The sequence below is a fragment of the Benincasa hispida genome, chromosome 4, assembly GCF_009727055.1.
Source record: "Benincasa hispida cultivar B227 chromosome 4, ASM972705v1, whole genome shotgun sequence".
Taxonomy (NCBI): Eukaryota; Viridiplantae; Streptophyta; class Magnoliopsida; order Cucurbitales; family Cucurbitaceae; genus Benincasa; species Benincasa hispida.
Window position 1 is genome coordinate 42,432,704 of NC_052352.1, and position 26,578 is coordinate 42,459,281.

Sequence of the window (26,578 nt, forward strand, 5' to 3'; positions counted from 1 at the left end):
GATACCATATGTCTTATTTCATCGACTATTCTATTATCTTTTTCTGTTGCTGCATCTTGTTCAATTTACTTTGATTTTCTCTTTTTCCTTTTTCCCTGAGATCAATTGCTTTTCAACATTAAATGGCCAAAACCAATTCTATGATGTTATACGTTTTAAGCAGGGATTAACCGTACACTTAATGTCAGTTCTTTGTCATCAATGATGATGAATATGCACGACAACCTGAAACAAAGGCAATTATGAAGTGGATGAGAGATGTACATTTCACTGCCTCTGCCAGTTTGCATGGGGTAAGACCTGACCTTGTCGTCTTCTATATAGCTTAAGGGAATCCTAACACTTCATTGACTTCCTATTTTGTGGGGAGTTTGGTTCGAGAGAAACTATAGAATTTTTAGAAAGGTGGAAAGATTGGGTGGTGAGGTTTAATGCCTCTTTGTGGGCTTTTTGGTAACTAAGAACCTTTTTTTTTTAAAAAAAAATTTATCTTAGTTTGATTTGGTTGGATTGGAGTCCTTTCTTTTGTTTTTGGGCCTTTTTTTGTGGGACTTGATTTTATTTTATTTTATTTCATGTTTTGTATATTCTTTCATTTTTCTCAATGAAAACTTGGTTCCTTGCGCATGCTTACGGAGAGGGGAAAAAACAAAAAGCAAAAACAAAACTTCATTGTCTTTCTAATTAGTCATTCATGAATTGTATCATTTGGGACATTATTTATACTCTTTTCCAATGAGAATCCTCTTCCTGATGAGAAACGAGCCAGAACCTTATGATGGAGCCATCCTTTGTTCAATGAGTTCTTGCCTCCACAAGTACAAAAATTATGAAGAACCTAAAAGAAATCTTGTTCATTATTTTAAATATTCTTTCAATCTCCTAGATCAGCGTGTTATTTTGCTTTTTTATTTTTCTCATCTATTAAGATGTATCTTTGGAGCATTATTCTCTTTTCTTTTCTTCAATGAAAAGCTTCATTTCTTGTTATTAAAAAAAAATGATAAATGCAGACTTAAGGAACACCTAAAGAGGTTTTCGTCAATTTCTTTCCTCTTTACAGGGTGCACTGGTTGCAAATTACCCATGGGACGGCACAGCAGATAAAAGGTGATACTTTTATGATTTTATTTTGCCCTTTGGTGTTTCTCCCAGTGTTGCCATATTCTTTTATGTTTTATATTTGTGTCCATATATATATTTTGTTACTTCAATGACTAATGACTATGGACTAATAATTGAATCAGGACTCAGATCTCGGTTCTTCATGATTTTTTCTTAATTATTCCCCCGCGTATGTGCTTATTTGTGAACATATTTGTGAATATGTTAACTATTTATTCTTTCATACATTTGTTCTCATTCATTGTCCATGTTGAATTATTATTGTTTAGGACCTTTTTTTCCTTGAGGAATTATTATTGTTTTTTTGTCTTTGGCACTTAAGGAATTGATTTACAAATATGTTGATAAGCAATCATAGCTACCTAATTATGGATGTAACTTCCACTTTAAACTCAGAAAAAATATATTAGATGAGAACAAACGAAACGTGAAAATCAGGCTGATTGGTTTATAGACGGCCCAATGTAGGTGGTGACAGAAGTTAGCTAAATTACAACAATATTGTAAAATTTTTTTATAGCCTATTCCATCTTGCATCTTCAACATGCATTACTAAGTGTCGGTTAATATCTCGTTTACTTGCTCTCTTTTCACATTGTAAAATATTTTTTTCAGGAAAGATTACTATGCATGTCCTGATGATGAAACATTCCGATTCATGGCTAGTGTCTATAGTCGCGCACATCATAACATGTCTTTTAGCCAAGAATTTCAAGGAGGAATTACAAATGGAGCTTCATGGTATGGCAATGAATGCTTAAGTATATTGTGTTTGAAAATCACATCCATGTGTCATGGTTCTGATTTTCTGACTTTAATGAATTATTCTCTTTTAAAGTGCTTTTCAGAATTTACACAAGATTGCTGCAGGTACCCCATATATGGTGGCATGCAAGACTGGAACTATATACACGGTGGCTGTTTTGAGTTGACTTTAGAGATTACAGACAACAAATGGCCTCCTGCAAATGAGGTTTGAGCTGAGTTCAATTCATCCCAAATAGAAAGGAATAAAAGATTTGTTATTCTATTCCTCCAGATGAATTAGAGGTTTAGAAAGTATTGGCAGTCAGTTCTTCTCGTGTAGATTTTAGCAACCTTTGCCGTTCACACTACTGTCTGAGTCATTTGACTACTATCCAGTAAATGATTTTCCTCTTGGCGTATGTGCAGCTGGCTACCATTTTTGAGTATAACAAGTTGAGCATGCTAAAGCTTGTTGCAAGCCTTGTTCAGGTACACCTTAGTTTGTCTTTCAGTTGCATTTTCGTGTAAGAATACAGTATAGAGTATAGACTTCTCTCTCCTTGAATTGGTTATCTGTCAGAAATTAAAACGCAATTCATTGAATTTAAAAGAATGTTGAAGTCCTTTGCTTTGTAGGTAAGTTATAAACCATTAACATATTCTATCCAGACAGGAATACATGGAAGAATTTTTTCGTCAGATGGTGGAATGCCCTTGCCTGCAACCATTACACTCAAGGGAATAGACTACTCGGTACGCTTTAATCTTTAAATTCCCTCTCTTTGTTTTATTCTGCAATCTGCATTTAATTATTTGGGGATCCCTTTTCATTCATTTTGTATTTTAACTTGTAATACCGGGCATACCCTTTCCGAAAATATGCAATGTATACGTTTGATCATGAACTACAAATGAAAAAAATATAAACTGATTGCCTTTGAATCTCACATCATTAATAATCGGATTTTGGAATCTACCATAATTGAATTAGATTTAGACCAAGTAAGTTCAAAGAAGAAAAGTTGTATGCTGAGAGGAGGTAGATGGTTGGATTGAGTTAAGATGATATTAATAACTTAAGAGGTGAGAGAAAAGAGTTGGTTGAGGAGATGGTTAGAGTGGTAGAAATGGTATAAACTAGTGAGAAGATGATCGAATATTGTTAAAAGAGAAAAGAGAGAGGAGACACAAGGTTTACGTGGAAAATCCTAGAACAGGGAGAAAAAATCACAATAGAGAGTCTCCGTTTTATTAATTTTTACATAATGTGAGAGATACAAGAGGATTCTGTTAGGAACCAAAGTAGTATGGGATGCCTTTGTCCCACATTGGTTAGAATGGGATGACCAATGTGGTACTTAAGTAGCTTGGCTCTCCCATCCCAATAGCTAGCTTTTGGGGTGTGGTTCTCCAAGATGCTTAAGTACCTAACAATGGTATCAGAGTCGGTTGTCGACGTTCCGGGGTGGAACCGGCGGAGGGTTCTGACTGGGTGTGGCCGAGTGAAGTACTGTCGGAGTAGCCGTCGGGACGTCGGCTTTCCGGGGATGGGGTATTGTTAGGAACCAAGGTAGTATGGGATGTCTTTGTCCCACATTGGTTAGAATGGGATGACCAATGTGGTACTTAAGTGGCTTGGCTCTCCCACCCCAATAGTTAGCTTTTGGGGTGTGGTTCTCCAAGGTGTTTAAGTACCTAACAGATTCTTAATCATAGGCTCCAACAAGCCTAAATACAAAAAAGGAAAGTTTATAGGGTAAAGTAAATAACTATAATACCCCCGGAACTATAAACAATCAACTAAGTCCCTTATTTCCGACACTCCCCCTCAAGTTGGGGCATAGATATCAATTAGATCCAACTTGCCAACGCAAGAGTCAAAATATACTGTCATTGTCCAGTTTCTCTTTTATAAAGTGTCTGTCAATCTTCACATGTTTCATTCGATCATGTTGTACCGGATTATTGGCGATGCTTGTAGCAGGTTTATTATCACAATAGAGTTTCATAGGTAAAACACCATCTTGATGAAGAACAGGCAAGACTTTCTTTAACCAAAATTTTTTAACCAAATTGATGTATTCAGTCTCTGCACTGCTTCTAGCAACTATACTTTGTTTCTTACTTCTCCAAGTAATTAGATTACCCCACACAAAGGTACAGTACCCTGAGGTAGATTTTTTGTCAGTCAATGATCATACCCAGTCAAAGTTGATATAGACCTTGTTGCATTTCCTGTCAGTTTTTCTGAACATTAGACCTTTACCAAGAGTGCTTTTCAAATATCTCAGAATTCGATTCACAGCTCCCATATATTCTTGATCTGCATAAACTGACTGACAACATTGACAGCATAGGAAATGTCTGGTCTAGTATATGATAAGTAAATTAACTTTCCCACTAGACGCTGATACCTCTTTTTATCAACTAGAACTTTGTCAACAGAATCTCCCAGTTTAACATTGAATTCTATAGGAGCGTCAGCAGGTTTACATCCAGTCACTTGTTTCCTTTAACAAGTTAAGAGTGTACTTCCGTTGTGAAACAGAGATTCCTTTCCTTGATATGGTCACTTCCATTCCAAGGAAATACTTTAGATTCCCGAGGTTATTGATTTCAAACTCGACTGCCATCTTCTTTTTCAGTTTGGTGATCTCATCAATATCATCTCCTAACAAGACAATATCATCCACATACACGATTAGGACAACAATTTTCCCGGACATTGACCTTTTTGTGAACAATGTATGATTAGAGTGTCCTTGAGTGAACCCTTTGTACCAAGGTAGTAAACCTTTCAAACCAAGCTCTCGAGGACTATTTCAGACCATACAAGGACTTCTTGAGTTTACACACCTGATGATCAAACTGAGCTTCAAAACCTGGAGGAGGGCTCATATACACCTCTTCTTCTAAATCACCATTTAGAAAGGCATTTTTCACATCAAGTTGGTGGAGAGGCCAATCTTTATTTATTGCAACAAAGAGAAGAACCTGAATCATGTTTAATTTCGCTACAGGAGAGTTTCTAAATAGTCTACCTCATAAGTCTGAGTAAACCCTTTCGCTACAAGTCTAACCTTGTACCTGTCTAAAGTACCATCAGATTTATACTTCAGAGTTAAATACTCATTTGCACCCTACTGTTTTATGTCCTTTTGGGAGAGTAACAAGGTCCCACGTATTATTCTTTTCAAGAACTCTCATTTCTTCCATAACGGTAGTCTTCCACTCTGGAATCTCCATAGTCACATGTATGTTTTCTTGGGTATTGTTGCTATGTCAAGACTGGCAGTGAAAGCCTTGAACTTAGAAGACAGATTACTGTAAGATAGAAAGCTATACATAGGATACTTAGTGCAAGACCTGGTGCCCCTTCTCAAGGCAATTGGCATGTCAAGAGAAGCATCATAATCCCCAAGTTTGGCCGACTTCTCATCTGCTTTCCCACCTGTAGTAGGATTATGATCACACGTTTCAAGCTGAGGTAGAATTTCACTCTCTTGTGTTTCTGTTGTAGTCTCATCACTGGCATTTTCTAGAACTAACACATCAGTCTTGTCATTCTTAGTTACATCCACAATATCATCCTCAACACACAAATCGTTTTTATCAGAGGGACATCCAATAGTACCTAGAGCTTGTGTTGGTTCAGATTCATTGACCGGAACCGGCGGAATAGTAGGGGACACAATTCCTTTATGAGATTCTTCCTGTAGTATGTTAGCTAAGGGACCTGTTTAGTAGGTAGAACAGTGTCGTGGGAACTCAAGATGGGCTGAGGAAGATCAATAGGGACTGAGGATGTTGACCAGTTAGTCTCTTCACTAGTACTCTCCCCTTGAAGATGACTAACAGGGAAGAAGGGTTCATCCTCAAGGAATGTGACATCCATGGAGATAAAGTATTTTCGGGAAGAAGGATGGAAGCATTTATAACCTCGCTGGTGAAGAGGATATCCAAGGAAGACACATTTCTGAGCACGAGGGATAAACTTAGTTTGGTTAGGGCCATGACTATGGACAAAGACAGAAGACCTAAAAACCCGGAGAGGAACATCAAGAATGAGTCGTGTAGTCGGGTACGACTCCTTGAGGCATTCAAGAGGGATTTGGAGTTGGAGAACACGAGAAGACATTCGGTTAAGAAGATGAGCTGCAGTAAGAACTGCATCTCCCCACAAATAAGATGGAAGAGAGGTAGATAGCATGAGAGATTGGGCAACCTCGAGGAGGAGGTGACTTTTCCTTTCAGCCACTCCATTCCGTTAAGGTGTATAGGCACACGAACTTTGGTGAACAATGCCTTTGGAAGACAGAAATTAACGAAGAGTATTATTGAGAAATTCATGACCATTATCACTTCGAAGAATAGCAATAGTATTGAATTGAGTCTCAGTAGTGGTGTAAGATTGTTGAAATATCGACGAAACCTCTGATTTGTCAGTGAGAAGAAAGACCCACGTACAACGGTTATGATCATCGATAAATGTCAAAAACCAACGTTTCCCTAAAGAGAAGAGAAGACTTGAGAAGGTTTGTAAGGTTTAGAGGGAAAGGTGACCCTATGTTGTTTTGCACAAATGCACACATCACAAGAAAGACAAGAAAGAGAAGAGATATCAAATTTATGGAATAAGTGAGGAAATAGAAATTTCACATATTGAAAATTTGGATGACCAAGGTGAAAATGCCACGACATACCATCTTTTTCTGAAGTTGAAAAATACGAAGATAACAAACTAGTCCTATAGTTGTTCCTAGAAGAAGCATCATCATCAAAGAATTTGAGTCCCCTATTGTGCCGAGCAGTGCTAATCATCTTTCCCGAGCTCAAGTCTTGAAAGAAAACATTATTCAGTGAGAAGGAAATTTGACAATTTAGATCTCGGGTTGTCTTACTAATAGATAGCAAATTGTAAGATATTTTAGGTACATGCAGAACATTCTGGAAAGTGAAACCATGGAGGGAAGAAATATGACCCTTGCCCGTAATAGAAGCAAAAGACCCATCTGCAATTCTGATTGTTTCATTACCAACTCACGAAAGATACAACAGGAAGTTATCAGATGACTTGGTTAAATGATCTGTAGCCCCTGAATCAAGTATCCATGGTTTATTGTTATTTATACTTAGGAGACTTAAGGGTTGTGATGTACCCAATTGAGCCATTGCCCCAAGAGAAGGGACAACAAAGTCACTTTGACAATTCACCTGAGGTTGTGATTGGGAAGCACTTGCAGATTCACTTACAAGTGCACAGCCAGGATTGGACTTGTCATTTGGAGGGCGTCTTCTACCATTTAGTGGCCTACCATGTAATTTCTAGCATTGTTCCTTAATATGCCAGGGTTTGCAATGTTCACACACTAGAGTTTGTATCCCATTGTGATCGTCACCATCATTACCTGATAATTTCACACTAAAAGCAGCAGCATCAATAGATGACACTGTAGTGATATTCATAGCACTGGATCTGTCTTCCTCAAGGCGAACCGTAGAGCACACTTCCATAAGAGAGGGTATAGGTCTCTGTCCTAGTATACGGCCTCGCATTGCCTCAAATTTGGAGTTCAAACCAGCTAGGAAATCATATATCCTATCTACTTCCTCAATTTTGGAATACCAGATACGCCCACACGGATTGTCCCAACCTCCACAAGGACCGTCCCAAATAATTTCGCGACACAAGTCTATCTCCTACCAGATTGAGACAGTTTATTAAAGTACGAAGTGACATCCATTGTCCCCTGTTTGCACTCGTGAACTTGTTTGCACAGAGTGTACGGACGAGATGCATTCTGAATATAATTTCTAAACAGCATCCCAGATATCTCGAGTGGTGGCAGCATACAATAATGGTTTCCCTATCTGAGGCTCCGTACTATTAATTAGTAGTGATCGTAGCAAGGAGTCATTTTCTTTCCAAATGCGCTCTCGAGGATCCCCTGGTCTAGGTCTGGGTATCTCGCCAGTCAAATAATCGAACTTGTAATGTCCGTCAAGGGTCATTTTAATAGACTGAGACCAGGAGAAATAATTCTGGCCATTTTTACTTTTCTCCTACAATTAAGCCTGCGGAATTTCCCATAGAACCAGACAAATAATTTGCAGTAGTTAAAGCAGGGAAAGAGGTTATCGGATTCTCTGGATGCATCGGAAAATTGGAAGGAACGTCTGAATTCAATGCACTTGAATTTAAGTTTGTGGTTGTGGAAGCACTTAGGGCTACCCCAAGAGCAGTGATTTGTTGTTGAAAACTCACATGAAGATCAGCTAACTGTTGTGGAACCATTGCCTGAGAACGACCAATGGACCCGTGATGTTCATTGCTCGGCTCCGGCGGATGGAGGAGCCTAGGCGGCAGCAAGTTGTTATATGCGGCTGGCGACACATCACTTCTGATTACGAACTTGCTTCGGTGATATGTAGATCCAGTAGCATCGGCTTTAGATTCTGGCGGCTGGATGAAGTGGTTGGCGGCAGTGGGACCAAAGGTAGCGGTGGTAGGACCAGAGGCGGTGACAATGGCAGCACTGGGAGTAAAGCTAGCGGCACGAGGGTTCTCGATCGGCTACTGTTGAGGATGTATTTGCAGCAATCGAAGATACCGGTCAACGGTGGTTTGAACGACAGTGGCGGCGGCGGTTGGAGACTCCATCGACGGCTGTGGCAGAAGCGGTGTTGGTGCAACACTAAGGTTATCTTGCACCGGTTGGTTTTTGCCGATGGTGGTTAGGGTTTCATCACCATGCTCTGATACCATGTTAAAAGAGAAAAGAGAGATAGAGGAGACACAAGGTTTACGTGAAAAACCCTTGAACAGGGAGAAAAAACCACGATAGAAACTCTCCATTTTATTAATTTTTACATAATGTGAGAGACACGAGGATTCTTATTTATAGGCTCCAACAAGCCTATATACAAAGAAAGGAAGAAAAATAGGGTAGAGTAAATAACTATAATACCGGGACTGGGACTGTAAACAATCAACTGAGAGTTCATTCCCTTATTTCCATCAAATGATGATGGTCATTGTTCTGGTAAAAGCGGACATTCAAAAGCAGAAAGGGTAATCAAGGGTAAAGGGAAATATTTAAGTACCATGGGGAGCTTTAGGTAGAAAACAGTTGACATATATCTTGCTTATAATATGTTTATTTCTTCTGCTACTCGTTAGGATTGGCAGAAGGAAATACTACTCTATAAAAACATGGTAAAAATATATTAACGTAGGTATCTGTTGGATGTTATTTATCATAACGAAACTGTGTGGAGAACCCAATCCATCTGTGGTGACTGACGATTCTTTGTGGAAACTTGATCAATGACCATTTTTATTCCCTTTTTAAATCGGAAATAGAGGGGAAAGTTACCCCAATCTAAAGGAGTTATAGAAGAGAGAGCAATGAAAATAACGTGTTATAGGAAAATATCGAAAGGTTATGTTTTGTCGTTAAAAGATAGTACAATCGAAACAGACGAAAAATAAGCTCATGAGGTGTAACCATAAGAGTCTCTCCTTTCCTTTGAAAGGATGACCCTCTAGTGTAAGAGATAAAAAGCAAGGGATGTTGATTGGTAGAATCACGAACCACTCGAAAGAAGAGATGTTCTGGCTCCGTAATCTATTTGAATGTATGCAAAGGATAAATACGTAGTTGGATAACTGTCATCTTATATAGGTAACTTTTGCATTTTCATCTCTTCTATTGTTCTAATCCTCTCCTTAATTGTTATATTTTACAACAACTTTGCCTCCGGAATAAGAACTAGTTAAATCCTCTGACGGTTTGTTTTGTGTTATTCTGACGTTGTTAATGTGACTTTTTAAAATTCTCTTGTTTGTTTAAATCATTATCATACAAGAGAAACAGAGAGATGGTGAGGAAAAACAATGGAGAGAATTCTTACTCCCTGTTCAACAATCTACCAAATAAATATTCTTGAATTTAATTTACAGGTTAAAGCTAATCAAAAGTTCGCCAACTACCACCGGTTAGCCGCACCAAGACAGAAATACGAAGGTAAGTGCTTCTATGACCCTTTTAACTGTTTATGTGTAGCCTTGATCTTGGTCATTTGTGCTGAAGTTTTCAATGTCCTAGCCCTCATAGTTAAAAAAATTTCACACATAAGACTCCTGGTTAAGATGAATTTCATATGGTAGAACTTTTGCATTTACTTGAAACAATGATTCTAGGAAATTGATTCACCCACTAGCCAAAGATTAATTCATTGAATTACAAAGAGTAAACATGCAATTAAGCCAGTAGTGAAGAAGGCACATATAAAAATTCTCTCTTTCGAGAACAATTAACTCTCTTTGCTAAATTTGAAACTCAATATCTCCATTCATTTTTTTTAATAACAAAGGCTTTAGGTCCACTTCTTTTAACAACCTCTAAAGGAATTCTAAATCTCTTTCAAGTTCATAATTACCTATACAATTAAGTAGACCCCCTATCTCAAGTATAAGGTTCTAGGCTAATAAAAAATTAATCCGTGATCAAGGGATAAATAAATAAATGATTAATTAATCCGTGATCAAGAGATTAAAAACATTATTCACATAAAAGCATGAAAAGATTAAGAGCAAACAGTCCGTGCATTTAAAAGATTATGATCGAACAGTCGATGTAGTTAAAAGATTAATTCATAAACCCTGGCTATATCAATACCTAGGATTAAGAGTTTAGCTACTCATATTCCACAATCTAAATACAAATCCCGTAAGAAAAATACAAGGGAAAGATGAAGAAAAACTAGTGTTCACATGTGAACTGATTGCCCCCAATACGATATCCATGATACCGAGCTTGAAAATTCCTTTCCTTTTCTCCAAGTCTTCTCATGCTCTAAAAAATATGTACCAAAATTCCTCCCGCAAAACGATTAGAAAAGAGAGAATTTATAGAAAAATCGAGACAATGCAGAGATGTTGCAAATGGCATTTGAACACTGTCCAAAACACATCAATTAATTATGGAAAATTGTTGTAGCGTCGAGACGCTATTCATAGCATCTCAACACCACAGACAAGAATGAAACTTCTGCATTTGCATTGAGCAGCGTTGGGTTGTCATCTTCGTAGTGTTGAGTCACCCATTTTCAATGCTATCTCCTCGGTGATTTTGGCTTCATCCATCCATCCCCTCTTCAAATCCTGGATTTCTTCTGCTTTGTCCAATTTAACCATTTCTTGATAATTACTATAGAAAACAAATCCTACAAAAGCATACAAATATGTGCGTGAATTTGACCAATTAAATATCATAAACAGCAAGAATTAAGCCCTAAAAATAGCTCACGTTGTGCGTTATTAATGTAAACCCAATGTCTCAGGTTAAATTTTGAATCTTCTATGTTGCCAGCTCCAACGTCCAATTTCTCCTTTGGAAATTATACCAAAATATTATCCACCTGTGAGGCTGTGATAACAGACACCACAACGTTCCTTTCCAATCCCCAAACTAATTAATCAAAATATTACAAATTAATTACAATTACTTGTAACCCCCTTTTCAAGCCTAAACTTCTTAATAAAGTTCAACAAGAAACATTTCTAGCCATTATACCTAATTCCATTACAACCTATCATAGATAGATCATAGGAGAAAATTTCCTCTTTTCTTCTAATTTGAAATCAAAATTCCCTTAAAAACCATCATACACTTCCATCTATGGCTACAACCATCTAAGAGAATGAAGTGAGGATGGACAATTTCACGACACTGCTCGCTATTGTTTTGAAGTTGTAGCATATTAACTCGTGCCATTTTTGTTTCAAGTATCAATTTTTGTGTGTGCTTTCTTATAATAGATATCAGAATGATAATGCTTATATTTGCTTTAAACTATGGAATATAACTGCAGTAACTGCGTCGATGCCTGGGTACAAGTCGAAGAATACAAGCATCTGGTTGGAAGAGGGAGCGATGTCTGTGGACTTTGTTCTTGATCCAGACACAACCACCAAAGGCAAAGGAAGACTAATACAAAACTGTGATTGCTACTGTGGCAATAGGCTGGACTTTATGGGCTATATTTGGGGACGCTACTTTGAGGCGTATATTTTCTTGGCGGTTGTTTTAGTATTTATTTGCTTTTTATTTCAGAGGAGGATGAAATCTAGACTTTCCAAGCAAAGATTAGTTGCATTACCTAAAAGGACTGTGGTCTGATACCCCTTTTCTTTTTCCTATTTATTTCAGGTTTACTTTTCACTATTGGATAAATGATATCATATGATTGTAGCGTAACAGTTTTCAAGGTATTTCCCTTATAAAAAAAAGAAAAGGAAGGGATCTTTAGGTAATGTTTATAGTCGAAATTTCCGAGTCAGAATAAAATTTGATTCTGTACCATTCAAATTCTAGTCTATCCCAATCTCCTTGCTCTGTGTGGGGGTCTAAATTTTTGGGAAACTGAAACTGTTGGTACGTGGAAATGACATTTGGGACATTGAAAATTTTAAGTTCCATCTAATAACTCTTTGTTTTTTAGTTTTGAGTTTTTTTTCCCCAGAATCGTAAGTGTTGAGTCTGAAAATGAATTCTTCGTCAATTTTTTTAAAAAAATAAAAAAATGAAGGATTTGTTAAAAGTATGATCAAAATTGGTACCTATAAACTTAATTTTTAAAAATAAAAAATTAAATGGTATAACGTATGAAGTTTAAGATTGTTCCCACTTTATCCAATTTTTTATTTAGGATTAAAATTTTTGGTCAATTCTGAAGGTTAATATAATTTTGGTTTTTCAACTTTGAAATGATTCTCCATTTATCCACTTACTTGATGGTCATGCAACTCTAATGTTATCAGTTTTTTATTTTAAAAAATGAAGTCTATTTCTTCTTATTTGCATCTTTCTTTTAAGAAGTAATTTTAAAAACAAACAAGTTTTTTAAAAATATGTTTTTTAATTTTCAAAATTTGACTTCATTTTTAAAACTTGATAACAAATCAAGAAATTTGAAGGTGAAAGAAGTTTTCGTAGGCTCAAATTTAAGAAAATGATAAATAAAAAACTAAAGTCTTGTTTGGTCATAATTTCGTTTTTTGTTTTTAATTTTTAAAAATTAAGCCTATAGAATTACTTTCACCTCCAAATTTTTTCTTTTGTTATCTACATTTTACTAAGTCAAATTTTAAAAGTTAAAAAAAGTAGTTTTTAAAATTTTGTATTTTTTTTTTAAATTTGACTAAAAATTCAATCATTGTATTCAAGAAAGGTGCAAATCATTTATAAGAAATGAGGCAGAAACATGCTTTTAACTTTTAAAAGCTAAAAACAAAAAACTAAATGGTTATCACACAAACGATATCTATTTGTTAAACACAAAAAAACAAGTTCTTGGTCCACTAGAATGGCTAGGAATCAAAATAGTATAAATATTAACAGTAACGATTAAAATAGTTTGAGATTTTTGTTTAGTTTAAATAAGTTTTGTAAATGTTAGTTTGAAAGTTCGAGGGGAGGAAAAATGAGACACCCAACCTTTGTTTTAAGATCTGTTAAGGTCCTTGAAAACATAATAGGTGCTCAGTATCTCATTTTAGCAAACTTAGAGTCAATCTAAGACGAGCAAGTCAGTGAATGCTCCGGTTCCAAACCTGGCAGGTCCTGTATTCTTCACGTAAGAACCAACCAAAAGCACTAGATTTGAATGAATCAACTCCAGTTTTAAATAGTCTCTATGATTTGGAGAAAGAATTTGTCTGTGTGATTTGATAAAATCTTATAAATAGTCCCTATAATTTATAAAATCTACATAAATAGTCTCTATCAACTACTTATAAAGCTCTTATCGAACTATAGAGACTAAATTCTAATTATAAACTATAAAAATTAAATTCTAACAAATTTATAATTTATCCAAAACAACACATGGAAGTTAAGTTAATATATATCGAGCCCATGTTTCGGGGAGGCATACCTGGCCGCTCCCGTATTCTACAAGTAACAAGCAACCAGAAGCATTAGATTTGAATGAATCAAATCCAGTTTTAGAATGGAAGTACGCTTTATTAACTATATATTATAATTAAAGAACAGGAGGAGGAGAACAAACGAAAGTTGGTTAATAAATATGAAGCCCATGTTTCTGTGAGGCAAACAAGTGAAACTATTTTTATTTCGAAGTGCAATCAAACAAATGAAAGTTGGAAGTTGTGTCATTTTTAAGACTTAGAAACGAAATAATAATTATATGAACCCTTAAAATGATGACCTGAATCATCGCGACTCGACGGGTTTCTGAGGCACTGGACGCCTCTGATTAGCAAGCATCTGCTTTGTTTTTTCAAGAACACCAAAAAAGATAGCGCCTCCTAACCCTATCCATAATACCCTTGGCCCTATGCCCTGCAAAATGCAATATGAAAGAGTGAGTTATAATTTATATGGTTCGTTTTGAAAGGCAGAATATTTGTCTGTGTCTCTTCATCCTAAAGTTAGTAGTTAAGTGGTACATCAGTCGTGACCAAGGGGAGCTGTTTGAGTGAATTTAAGACTCAGAAGGGTGGCTTATTATTATTATTATTTTTTTTAATTATTATTATTATTATTAAGGTTTATATTATAAAACACTCCTCAACTTTGATGTAGTTTCATTTGTACCTCTACATTTCAAATTTTTTTATTTTTACTCTTGAACTTTAAAATTTGTTCCAAAAATGTCTTTCCAATTAGTTAAACATTAGCAAACTACAAGCACCAATTTCTAGCTTATTTTAAGGATGAAAAAATATCTGCATATTTTGGAACAAATAACAAAGTTCAGCTGTGAAATTAAAAATGAAACTTTTCAAAGTATGAGAGGGTAAATAAAAGGGTAATTGCAATTGGTAGCACTTTTAGGACTAATAATTAAGTGTATAGCAACATTTTTAAAAATTTGAAAATATAGCAACATCAATCAGTGATAGATTCTAGTGCTGATAGATTTCTTATAAGTGATAGATTCTAGTGCTGATAGATTTCTTATAAGTGATAGACTCTATTGCTAATAGGAATACTCTATCGCTGATAGATTCCTATTCACGATAGAGTCTTATCACCGAGAGACTCCGAGAGCTGAATCTAAATTTTGTTATATCTCAATTTCTTTTGTATTGTGTTAAATCTGTTAATATTTTAGGTCTGATTGTTCCATTTGCAATTGCCCCAATTAAAACCAAGATTCAGGAATATTTTGTATAATTTAATCTAATAAAAATCCCTTTCCATCAATAGGTCTGAAGAACGAGTGACAAACCTTTAAGAAGGCACGTGGTCCTTCTTCCTTCATTATAGTCCTACAACAATCTTGAATACCTTGATATTGACTATTTGATCCCTGTGTAGTATTAAAAATTAAGAAAGAAAAACTTGTCAACACTTAATATGGTTTCCACCAAATAAAAAGTTGGAATAGCAGCACATGAATCAGTACCTGAACCATTAATCGAGTTTTGATCACATCAAAAGGAGTGGTTATAGACCCAGTAACGGCACCTACAGGGGGAAAATGTCGAAAAGAATATGAATAAGCATTTGTACTACCTGGATTAACTGTTGGAAAGAGAAGTAGAACGAAATCAAATATTATTTTCCCAATTCCGTGAAAACAACCTCCTTGGGAGGTCAAAAAAAAAAAAAAATACTGGAATTAGTAAATTGCTGCTACATCATATTAGTTTGTTTCTTCCCACAATGTGTTAAGCATGAACTGCATGATTAGATCTTTTAAGCCTGCCATTAGATATCGGTCAAGAATAATTCGGAATCATGCCTTATGTGCATGTCTACTCCTATTCATTGATTTCCATGATAGATTGAGGAATTACGTGGAATCCACGAACTAAATTAATATATTATTTGCTGACGTGTCAAACTATGAATAGAAGTAGTAGATACTATGGTAGTGCTAGAAATTTTTTTAAGATGAATACTCTATACACTAGATACTAGAAAAAGCCTAGCCCCTGTACGTAATGAGTCCCACGTGAATATCCATAATTCGACATGCTAAAAGCTTTATAAAGACGTCAATATATGCAGTGGCGCATAAGAACAAAATCTGAGTCGATCTTAGATGGACTGAAACTGGACACAGAAATGAGTAAAGTTCTTCAAGTATTCAGTTTGAAATGTTCCATAGATGAACCAATGGAGAAAAGAAAATGTTCACCGCTTCAAGTTTAAAACGTCATGAAATTTCAGCCGGAACTCTGATGGAAACAAAATAAGAAAAAATGACAGTCGATGTTTTACCAGAAAAGGCACCAATTATAGCATTCTCAGGGTCATTTGGATCTCTTTGCGCCTGCATCAAAATGTACAATATTGATTATCCTCAACAAAAATTGTAAATTGGCCATGAATAGTTAACAGTTCAACTTTAGCAAAACAAGGGATAGAAAAGTAGAAGTCAATATAGGTTTACGGCATTATTCCAATTCCTGAAAAATGTTGAAGAACATAAAATCATCTTATAGATTTTTTTGAAAAAAAATGAAAAGAAAAGCAGCCAAGTCCAGATTAGGTACTTGTATTGAACTTATACCGCTAGCTTGTACCCTATCCTAAGTTGTTCGTAAATGCAGAACTGAATGGCATCAAATGGCAAATCTCGTAGTAAGAAAGATCCATAACCCTGAGACATCAATCAAAGAAACAGGGAACCGATCAATTATCAATATGTAATCTCAAGAAAAATACATTCTCTTTCACAATAAATTGGCAAGATAAAATTGAATAGGGACAGATAAGGACGTTTGGTATAATATGACAAGATCAGTAACAATGTGTGTATACTATTACCGCATAAAGGCCTTTCAAACCTTCCCTTGAAACAATAACATGGACAGCATTCGATGCAGACGCAAAGTGGCTAGTCTGCATCCTTTGCTTAACTACCTGGAAACAACAAACAAATAACGAGCTCAGCAGGAATGGGCAGAATATTGTAATGGAGCAGCTAAGCTAACTACCTCTGTTGGTACACGGATGATCGATGAAGCCACTCCTCCTATGACACCTGCAGTCTGTATTGTAGCTTGAACACCTATTAAATTGACAAATAAAGAGCTCTATCCAACAATCTGATGCAATACTTTGCTCTAATATATCATTAAAAAGAAAGTCGAATGCAACCGATGGTCTTTTTCAACAAAATAGCAAAAATAGCAAGAGAAAATATCTGCCAGATTCGATGAGTATTGTAAACTGAAAACATAGTCGGTGGTAAATCTTACCAGATGAGCTAAAGCATTGAGGTTTTCAGGGAGAGACTCCAGCAATTTCTGCTTGGTAGGCTCATATACACCAACGAAAACGGCAGTGGCACTGATAATAATGAAATTATAGAACATTTAGCACAGACGTCATATGATGAGAAATAATAACAGTTACTGCATTAAAGAACCAACACTCATGATTTCAACACTGACTATTTTAGTAAATTATTGGCTGAACAATTGTAAGCGACTCAATAACAGGCAGAAATCAGGGCAAAAAGATCCATGGTGCAACAAGTTCTGAAAGCAACAATTGATGTTTTAAACAAATTAAAGCAACAATTGATTTTTTTAAACAAATTGGTTTTCACTCGAATGCCAGAAAAACATAGCCATTGCTACAGGCAATAATATCAACATGAACAAAAGAATTTAAGGATTAGTTAAATCGCTTATGGATTTGGTGGGACTGTGAATCCTCATTTGAAAGATCTTTATACGGTGATTTAGAAGGACCATTGTCCAAAGAAAATTTAAATGTTTCTTTGGTAGTTCAGTCTTGGAGCCATTAATGCAGCAAATAGATTGCAGCGGAGAATGTCTTATATCCACTTGCCCCTATCTTGGTGCGATAAGTGTGAATCTAGTGTTGAGCGTCCTGAACATCATTATTTTGCATTGTCCTTTTGCTTCCCTTTTTGGCTCATTGTTTTGGAAGCTTTTGGATGGTCCTTATCTTTTCCTAATAATGTTGCATCTATTTTGATGGGTCAACCATTTTTGTGGTACAAGGAAGTTATCGTGGTTGGCTATAGTCCAGTTTTTTTTTTAATTACATCCTTAGTGTGAAAGAAACGGTCGCATTTTCAGGGATGTCTCCTCTTTTGCTCTGTCTATGGACATGGTTCTTTCTACTGCTTTCTTTTGGTGTAAAAATAAACATTCTTTTGCTCTTTATACCTTATCTTAATTAATTTTCAACTGGAGATCTTTGTTGTAATTCACGGTGTTTGGTGTTTTACTCCCCTATTTCATTTATCAATAAAATTGTTTCTTTGTCCCCAAAAAAAAAAAAAAAAAAAAGGTGTTAGGGGAAAAATGACTAGAAACCAGGTTAAAAATAAAAGACATTTGGAATGCGAGCCATTCTCGTCTTACATACAAACTAATGAACTTTTTCAAGTTTCTCATATGACAAACTTTCATGTTCAAAATTGCATTAGAGAAACACTTCTGTCCAAGCTAAAATCAGCTCCAACATTGCATATACGATACATTCATACAACATTCTAGCAGAGGAGATGATGAAAAATATCTGGAGGTAGGTACACTACTCACGGTAACATCCCAGCAAGATTTCCGGCCAATCCAGAATAAAGACCCTTTAGTACAACTTTTCCTTCTCCGTGAACAGCCTAGAAAAACCATTTTAGTGTAGTTCAGAAACCATCAGGTGTCAATTCAAAAGCGAACATATGACAGAATAAAAGCACGAAGATCCCTACAGTTGTTCAATGAGCACAGGATAATTGAATAGGCAGTTGGGTAGTGATGATGACTTAAGCAAGGGAACCAAAAGCTTCAGCAATACCGATTTAGAGATTGTATAATTAATCAATCCAGGACAAATAATTTCAAATAAAAATTCAGAAATGAAAATATCGGTCTCCAAGAAGCAAAATATTTTGAAGAGACAAAATAAGAGCACATTACTTGGACAATATTAAGAGAACAAAATAATTACAAAAAAACACTAGGGACCAAAAATTTGAGGCTTGAACGTTCTAAGATTGTAGAAGATATTCACTTTCCAATTGAAAGTAACCTCTGTATATAAAGGCTACCTGTAGACGAGTTTTTATTGTATCAATTGGATATAAAGCAGCCTCAACAACGAGGCCAGCAGCACCTCCAGCTAGAGCACCTTCTGCAAAAGTCCATAGCAAAGACAAGCAGAGATTATACGAAATTGGAACAATCTTTACAAATTTCAAACATGGCAGAGAAAATCTTTAACTTCAAATGTAGTAAAGATCAATATAATGTTATTTAACTGTTCTTAGCTTTATAAGCTAGTGTGACAGATGGAACAAACTTTTAGAAGCCTTGAAGACCAATGGAATTAAAATGATAAAATCCTTCGGCAGAGGTGGGGAGAAAGAGGAATGATTCAAATGGTCATTTGCATCATATAGATTTTGCACGTCAGGGGAGTTTGAAATGATCTCCTCATACACATCATATGTTGGAGAATTGTTGCCTAATTTCCTTGATAATACCATGTTTGAAACTCACAACCTAAACCATGCACACAAGCATCATGATGGTTCTCAGGGAGTTGGACTAGTTTATGGCGTTATCCATCTCTATGGAGTCTGAAACTACAGAGGGACTGGTTTTCCGAGCACCTGGTAAATTCCTGTTTTTCTCAGAATAAGTAATATCCCTTTTTCTTTATGATAAGAACTAATTTCCTTGATAAATGAAATGGATGGACAAAATAATGCAAAGAACCAAAGCAGTTGCAAAAAAGTTCCACTAACTGATGCTAATTGAAGAAACCTCATGGTTACAGAAAGATTTATACCTATTTGAAAAGGCAATCATCCTCAAGGAAAGATACCCTCCCGTATCACACATCAATCCCAAAAACACAATTTGGCGCTTGATAAGTGTTGAATTTTGAGTTTTCTCAATATTTTTCTACATATTTTTACAAGAAGAAATCTCCCTTATATATACAACAATGTTTACCAAATATGGCAAAGACCCATAACGGTAAAAAATGTATATATATGGAAAGAATAATACCAAAGAGAATAAATACAAATTACAAGGAATAAAATTCCAAATGGACAAGGGAAGGAGAAGACTTTCCATATTCAATACTCCCCCTCAAGCTGGGCAGTATATGTTGATTAAGTCCAGCTTGGTTTTTAAGTCTTCAAACATGTTCTTGAACAGGGATTTTGTAAGTATGTCAGCAATTTGCCTCTTGGTAGGTATGTAGTTGTGTGAGATACTTTTGTTTTCAATTTTCTCCTTAATAAAGTGTCAATCAATATCCACATGTTTTATGCGATGGACTGGGTCTTTGGCAATACTTATAGTAGCTTGATTTTTACAGTGTACCTCCATCGGTTCTTCTGATTTGATTTTAAGTTCAAATAGGATGCTTTTGAGCCACAATCCTTCACATATTCCTTGAGCTAGAGCTCTTGGTTCAACTTCGACACTACTCCTGGATACTACAGATTGTTTCTTACTTCGCCAAGTGACTAAGTTTCCCCAAACAAAGGTGCAATATCCAGTAGTTGATCTTCTGTCTATTTTTTAGCTTGCCCAATCGGCATCTGTGAAGATTTCAATATTTCTTTTCCAAGATTTCATGAAGTACAATCCTTCTCCTAGAGTTCCTTTCAAGTACCTGAGTATTCTGTAAACAGCTTGCATATTGTCTTCTGTTGGACTGTCCATAAATTGACTTACAAAGCTAACTGCAAAACAGATATCAGGTCTTGTATGAGTTAGGTAAATTAATTTTCCAACTAGCCTTTGATACTGATCTTTGTTAACCATTGTGTGATTGTTTTCCTTGATTATGTGATTGTTTGTGTCAATGGGGGTATTAGCGGGCTTGCATCCAAGCATTTTTGTTTCCTTTAATAGGTCAAGGACATATTTTCTTTGAGAAATGCCCAAGCCTGTTTTTGAGCAAGTCACTTCCATCCCTAGGAAGTATTTAAGGTTGCCTAAGTCTTTTACTTCAAATTCCTTGACTAAGAGAAGCTTTAGATTTCTTATTTTTTCTTCATGGTCTCTTATAAGGATAATGTCATCTATATAGACAATGATGATTGCTATTTTACCCGTGCAAGGATGTTTGACGAAAAGAATATGGTCAGATTGATATTGCGAGTACCCGTTTTCCTTTACCACTTTTGAGAATTAAACTACACCCCAGGGGATTGTTTTAGGCCATAAAGGGATTTTTTGAGTTTGCATACGTTATTTGTGGTTTTAGTTGATTCCATATCGGTAGGTGTATCCATATACACTTCTTCTTCTAAGTCTCCATTAAGGAAGGCATTTTTTATGTCTAATTGGTGAAGAATCCAATCATTATTCACTGCTAGGGAAAAAAGGACACGGATAGTATTTAATTTTGCTACCGAGGCAAATGTTTCTTAGTAGTCGATGCCATAAACTAGATGAATTCTTTGGCGACGAGTCTAGCTTTGAACCTATCTATTTCTCCGTTAGTTTTGTATTTGATGGTGAAGATCCATTTGCATCCTACTGTTTTTTTCCCTGGAGGTAGGTCTGTTATTTCCCATGTGTTGTTCTTTTCCAAGCCATTTATTTTGTCTAATACAGCTTGCTTCCAATTGATGTCTTTGAGGGCTTTATAGACATTGTTCAGAAAAATGTATTTTGGATAGTGTAGTTGTGAATGCTTTGAACTTGGGAGAGAGATTTTTGTAGGACAGATAGTTTTGGATGGGATGCATTGTACAAGTTCTTACCCCTTTCCGTTTTGCAATGGGAAGATCAATGACTTCAGTGAGTGTTTCTGCTGTGAAGTTGGAGACATGATTTTCCTGCATTTCGGTTGGGTTTTGATTGAGTACTGGTTCATTGTCCAAGAGTGTTTTTTTCTTCTAGTATAGACTATAGGATCTTTTCTACCTTCAAGTGAGATTTGATTGGAAACATCAGTTTCATGTACATAAGGAGCACAAGGAGCACTCTCTTCAATGAGATCTAGTTTTTGGTTTCCTTCGTTTTCAAGAAGAATTTTGTTTTCAAGGAGAGTGGAAGGTTCAATGGTGCCTTACTTTTGAAAGTAAGGTTGAGTTTCAAAGAAGGTTACATCCACAGAGGTATAGAACCTTTTAGTGGTTAGTGAATAGCATTTGTATCTTTTTTGGCTTGGAGAATAACCGAGAAAGATGCATTTGATTGCTTTAGGATCTAATTTACTCCTATTGGGTCTATGATCTTGAACGAAGACCGTACAACCAAATATTTTTAAGGAAACTTGAGAAAATAATCTATCATGTAGAAATACTTCTTTAAGTTTTTGTAAGGGAGTTTTGAAGCCTAATAGAGGGCATTCTATTAATAAGGTAGGTGGTTGTTTTTTTTTTAAAAGGAAACGGCCTTTATTAATCAATAAGATTTAGTACAAGAGATATGTACTTGGAAATAAAGGCGAATACAAAGAACAAAGCAAGAAACTGAAGGATCAGTAGGCGCACCCGGGCATCTCAACTAGGTTAACACCCCCATAGTACCCTCATCCAAAAAAAATGATGAGCCAAGGCTCGCAAAAAGATAATATTAATGAGAAAAGACAAGGAAAAGCTTCACAAACAGAAGTTGCAACGAACTAAGCTGCAAAGAACTAAAAATACATCAAGGAAATTAAAATAGTTGAGAATACAAAGGAAAAATAATCTGTTGCCACTTCCAACGGATCTTCAACTAAGCTTCCATTTGTAAGAACGCCTACCAATTTGAGCTTATGTCTTGCAAGGAGTAGGCTTCAAAACATTTAGAAAGGGAGCACCAAAGAGAAGCGTTGAGTTTTGCCGCCTCAAAACGAGCAAACCAAGGAGTTTCCTAACCATTGAACACTCTTTGGTTTCTTTCAAACGAGATTTCAACCAACACTGCTTTCACCCCATTAATCCATAGTAAATTAGAGTATTTCTTTAGAGATGGACCAGAAAGTAGTTGTTGCACATTGCTTCTAAATGAATTATTAAAGACCCAAGAGGTGTTGAAGCAATTGAGGAAATCTTTCCAGCAATTAAAGGCAAAACAGCAGTCGAAGAATAGGTGCTGAAGGTCTTCTTCAGCTGATTTACAAAGGACACACCAATTGGGGGAGATATAGTAGTAGGGCAACTTTCGTTGCAGCACCGATGAACAATTTAGGGTTCCAAAAAGCATTATCCATAATGTTATATTAACTCGCCTAGGGTTGTTGGTCTTCCAAAGACCCTTTTGAAGACTGGCTGAAATTGGAGGGGCCAAAGAAAGGTGATTAACCAGTGATTTAATTGAGAAAGAGCCATTATTTTCAAGGGGCGAGTATCTTCCCTATTGATTAATTTTTGCTCAACCAACAATGCTAGTAAGGATTGGAACTCTAGAATCTCATCTTCTTTTAGAGCTCTTCTGAAGTTGAGAGTCCATGAAAAGGTGTGAGAATCCCAAAAGTTTGATACTGAACCATTGGGATGGGTAGTTAAGCCAAATAGGGAAGGGAATCTATCTTTTAGATGAGAAGAATCCAGCCAAGGGTCTTGCCAAAATGCAATTCTGGTCCCATTTCCCAATTTAAAAGCTGCCAAATTCTCAACATTCAACCAAGATCTTGAAATACTTATCCAAGGGCTTCAAAGACTGCAATGAACCTTGCCGGAAGTGTGCCAACCAAATTGGCTGCTACCATGGATGCTTGTAATAACTTGACTCCACAGGGAGGGTTGCTCTTTCACATATCGCCAGCCCCATTTGGCTAATAGAGCCAAGTTTTTAGCTTTCAAGCCTCCTAGCCCGAGACCCCCATCTGCTTGCTTTTTAGAGACTAGCTCCCACTTTGCTAAATGGTTTACCTTTCCCCCTTTATAGCCTTCCCAAAAGAAGTTTTTTATGGTCCTTTCTATGGCTGAAATCACTTTTTCAGGCATAAAAAAAAAAGGACACGTAGTAGGTTGGGAGGTTGTAAAGGACTGATTTGCACAAAGTAGCTCTTCCACCTCTTGAGTTATATCTTCTCCACTTGTCAAGTTTTTTGTGTACTTTATCTATGACCGGGTGCCAAAAAGCCAATTTCTTTGGATGCCCCCCAAGAGGGAGGCCCAAATATAAGAAAGGAAGGTGTGCTAGTTGACAATTAAGCCTTGAAGCTACTACCCTCAACTTTGAATCTTCAATATTTAACCCAATTAACTTTCTGACTGGAGCACCATTCAAACAAAGTAATGGATTTTCTAAGATTGTCTAGCATGTTATCGTCGTACTTACAAAATAGTAGAGTATCATTAGCAAATTGAAGAATGGAGAGTTGAACCTTATTTGTCCCAACCACAAAGCCTTCGAACAGAGCTTTTTCTCGGATTCTCTCAACCAAAACACTAAGCAAATCACTAACCAAAAGGAAAAGGAAGGGAGAGAAGGGGTCACCTTGTCTAATTCCCCTTGTAGCTTTAATTCTTCCTCTTGGTCTTCCATTAATGAAGATGGAGAACATTGGATTAGAGATACAACCCAAAATCCAAGAGATCCACTTGGGGTGGAAGTTCCTCTCATGAAGGGTTTTTTCAAGAAAATCTCAATCCACTCTATCAAAAGCCTTTTCAAGATCAAGCTTTAAAATCCAACCCTTTTTCTTTGTAATGTTCTTCTACCTCATTAGCTATTAAGACCGGATCAAGGATTTGTCTTCCTTCAATGAATGCACTTTGAGTTGGACATATAAGGCTAGGCATTACTTTCTTGAGTCTTTCTGCAAGAACTTTGGCTATAATCTTATAGATTATAGTTGATAGGCTGATAGGTCTGAAGTCTTTCACTAAAATTGCCTCTGATTTCTTTTGGATTAGGCAGATAAAGTTTTCTTTGATGCAAGAATTGAGCTTTCCATTGTGGTAAAACTCATCAAAGATACCATTTAGGTTGTCCTTTAATAAATTCCAGAATTTTAGGATAAATTCAATGGTGAATCCATCCGGTCTTGGAGCTTTATTTCTTCCCAACAACTTTATTGCTTCCTTAATTTCTACCAGATTAAAGCTGGAAATCAGCCCCTATTCTGATCTGTAGAGACCCTTGGCCAGCTCAAATTCTGAGGTATTGATCGCGAGCCCTGAAGTTTTGAATAAAGATTGCTATAGAAGTCCAAAATTAGGGCTTCCACTTCTCTGAAAGTCTTTGTTGCTTCCCCTTGATCATTGATTAACTCTGTTATTAAGTTTTTCCTTTTCTTGGCTGCAAGGAAACGAAGGCTGTATTCTAGGAGTGTTCAAAAAACCCGGTAACCCGACCAACTCGGACTACCCAACCCAAACCGCAAGGGTTGGGTTGGGTTGGGTTAAAAATTTTAAAAAATATTAAATCCGGGTCAGGTCTCGGGTTACTCGATTTCAGGGTCGGGTTGACCCGACCCGAATATATATATATATTAAAAGTTAAAACTTATTAAGTTATTAGGTTGTGATTAGCAATTTAGCGAGCCCAACTGGCGACTGCACTGCCCGAGCGAAGCGACCGCACTGTCTTGAAACCCTTGCCGATCAAAACCCTCGCCATCGACTTGAAACCCTCGCCGAACGCCGCTCCTCTCGCCATCGACTGCCGATCGAGTCGACTGCTCCCCTCACCTCGTAAGCAGCGAGCCCGATTGCATTGCCCGAGCGACCGCACTATCTTGAAACCCTCGCCGGACGCCGCTCCTCTCGCCATCGACTGCCGATCGAGTCGTCTGCTCCCCTCAGACTGTCTCCGTCTCGTCAGATCCGGTCTCCGCCTCGCCTCGCCTACTATTCCAAGCTTCACGAACGACTCATCATTAGGGGTATTTTCTTCAATAAAGCAAGTAGATAACATAGAGACTCTATTTTCTTCAATAAAGCAAGTAGATAACATATATGTTTGGTTGATAACATATAGAACAATTTGGTTGAATGGCTTTCTTCAATTTCTACTATTTACTGATATTGTTCTATAAGTGGGATTATTAATACATTAATTTTTGTTCAATCTCGCAGTGTCTTGAGAACAATTAGATAGATTCTTCAAAGTCGTCACAACGGACACAGAATCAGACACTGCTGAATCACCATTTTCAAACTTCCCCGTGAGTAAACTAATTTAATTTTTATTGTGTAGTGTGTACATATACCGTTTATTGAGAAGCTAGATAGTGTTTGTTTGTTATGAGTTAATCTTTATACAGTTAGATAGTGTTTGTTTGTTTTTTTCAATTGTATAGGTAGGTGTAATTAGTTGTTTACTAGTTTGTCATTTTATTTTATTAGATTGACAGTAGTGTGGTAATGCAAGTGGAACCAGTAATAATGAAATGCCTCCTATCTCCTCCTCCACCTCCTAATGTTAGCCAAACTCCTACAAATATACCACCTCTACTCCCAAGTCCAATTCGAAAGAGACCTAATATAACCAACCTCGTTTGTGTGGGATCATTTCACAAAAATGGAAGCAAGTGGTCATGATGTAGCTAGGTGCAAGTGTAACTATTGTGGTAAAGAGTACGCATGTGATAGTAATACTTGTGGAACTAGTACTTTATGGAAGCACTTAAGAAATCAATGTAAAAAGTACCCAATATAAAGAAGAAGAAAAAGGACAAATCACCCTAACTTCGGTACCTTCAAATGATGGAAAGGAGTCAATGCTAGTAACTTTGTGACGACATTGTTTAGCCAACAAGCGTGTAGACTAGCATGCGCT

General features: G+C 36.5%; 2 protein-coding genes across 3 annotated transcripts in view; one reads left to right on the forward strand and one right to left on the reverse strand.

Annotated features, from left to right (window-relative positions):
- The window catches only part of LOC120075750 (carboxypeptidase SOL1), a 15,871-nt gene extending 3,572 nt beyond the window's left edge, over positions 1–12,299 (forward strand). For both annotated transcript variants that reach the window (XM_039029394.1, XM_039029395.1), the window contains exons 8-15: positions 189–293; positions 1,064–1,110; positions 1,741–1,866; positions 1,996–2,098; positions 2,299–2,361; positions 2,542–2,625; positions 9,836–9,899; positions 11,749–12,299. In XM_039029394.1, coding sequence (XP_038885322.1) covers positions 189–293; positions 1,064–1,110; positions 1,741–1,866; positions 1,996–2,098; positions 2,299–2,361; positions 2,542–2,625; positions 9,836–9,899; positions 11,749–12,056 — 900 coding nt within the window. In that variant the 3' untranslated portion in view covers positions 12,057–12,299. The remainder of the gene's footprint in view (positions 1–188; positions 294–1,063; positions 1,111–1,740; positions 1,867–1,995; positions 2,099–2,298; positions 2,362–2,541; positions 2,626–9,835; positions 9,900–11,748) is intronic.
- Positions 12,300–13,866: 1,567 nt separating this feature from the next.
- Positions 13,867–26,578, reverse strand: part of LOC120076715 (S-adenosylmethionine carrier 1, chloroplastic/mitochondrial-like) — a 33,190-nt gene continuing 20,478 nt past the window's right edge. The window contains exons 3-12 of the mRNA XM_039030611.1: positions 18,940–19,022; positions 18,434–18,510; positions 17,114–17,204; positions 16,850–16,903; positions 16,680–16,775; positions 16,423–16,512; positions 16,131–16,182; positions 15,310–15,371; positions 15,133–15,213; positions 13,867–14,240 (exon numbers count right to left, since the gene is read on the reverse strand). Coding sequence (XP_038886539.1) covers positions 14,112–14,240; positions 15,133–15,213; positions 15,310–15,371; positions 16,131–16,182; positions 16,423–16,512; positions 16,680–16,775; positions 16,850–16,903; positions 17,114–17,204; positions 18,434–18,510; positions 18,940–19,022 — 815 coding nt within the window. The 3' untranslated portion in view covers positions 13,867–14,111. The remainder of the gene's footprint in view (positions 14,241–15,132; positions 15,214–15,309; positions 15,372–16,130; positions 16,183–16,422; positions 16,513–16,679; positions 16,776–16,849; positions 16,904–17,113; positions 17,205–18,433; positions 18,511–18,939; positions 19,023–26,578) is intronic.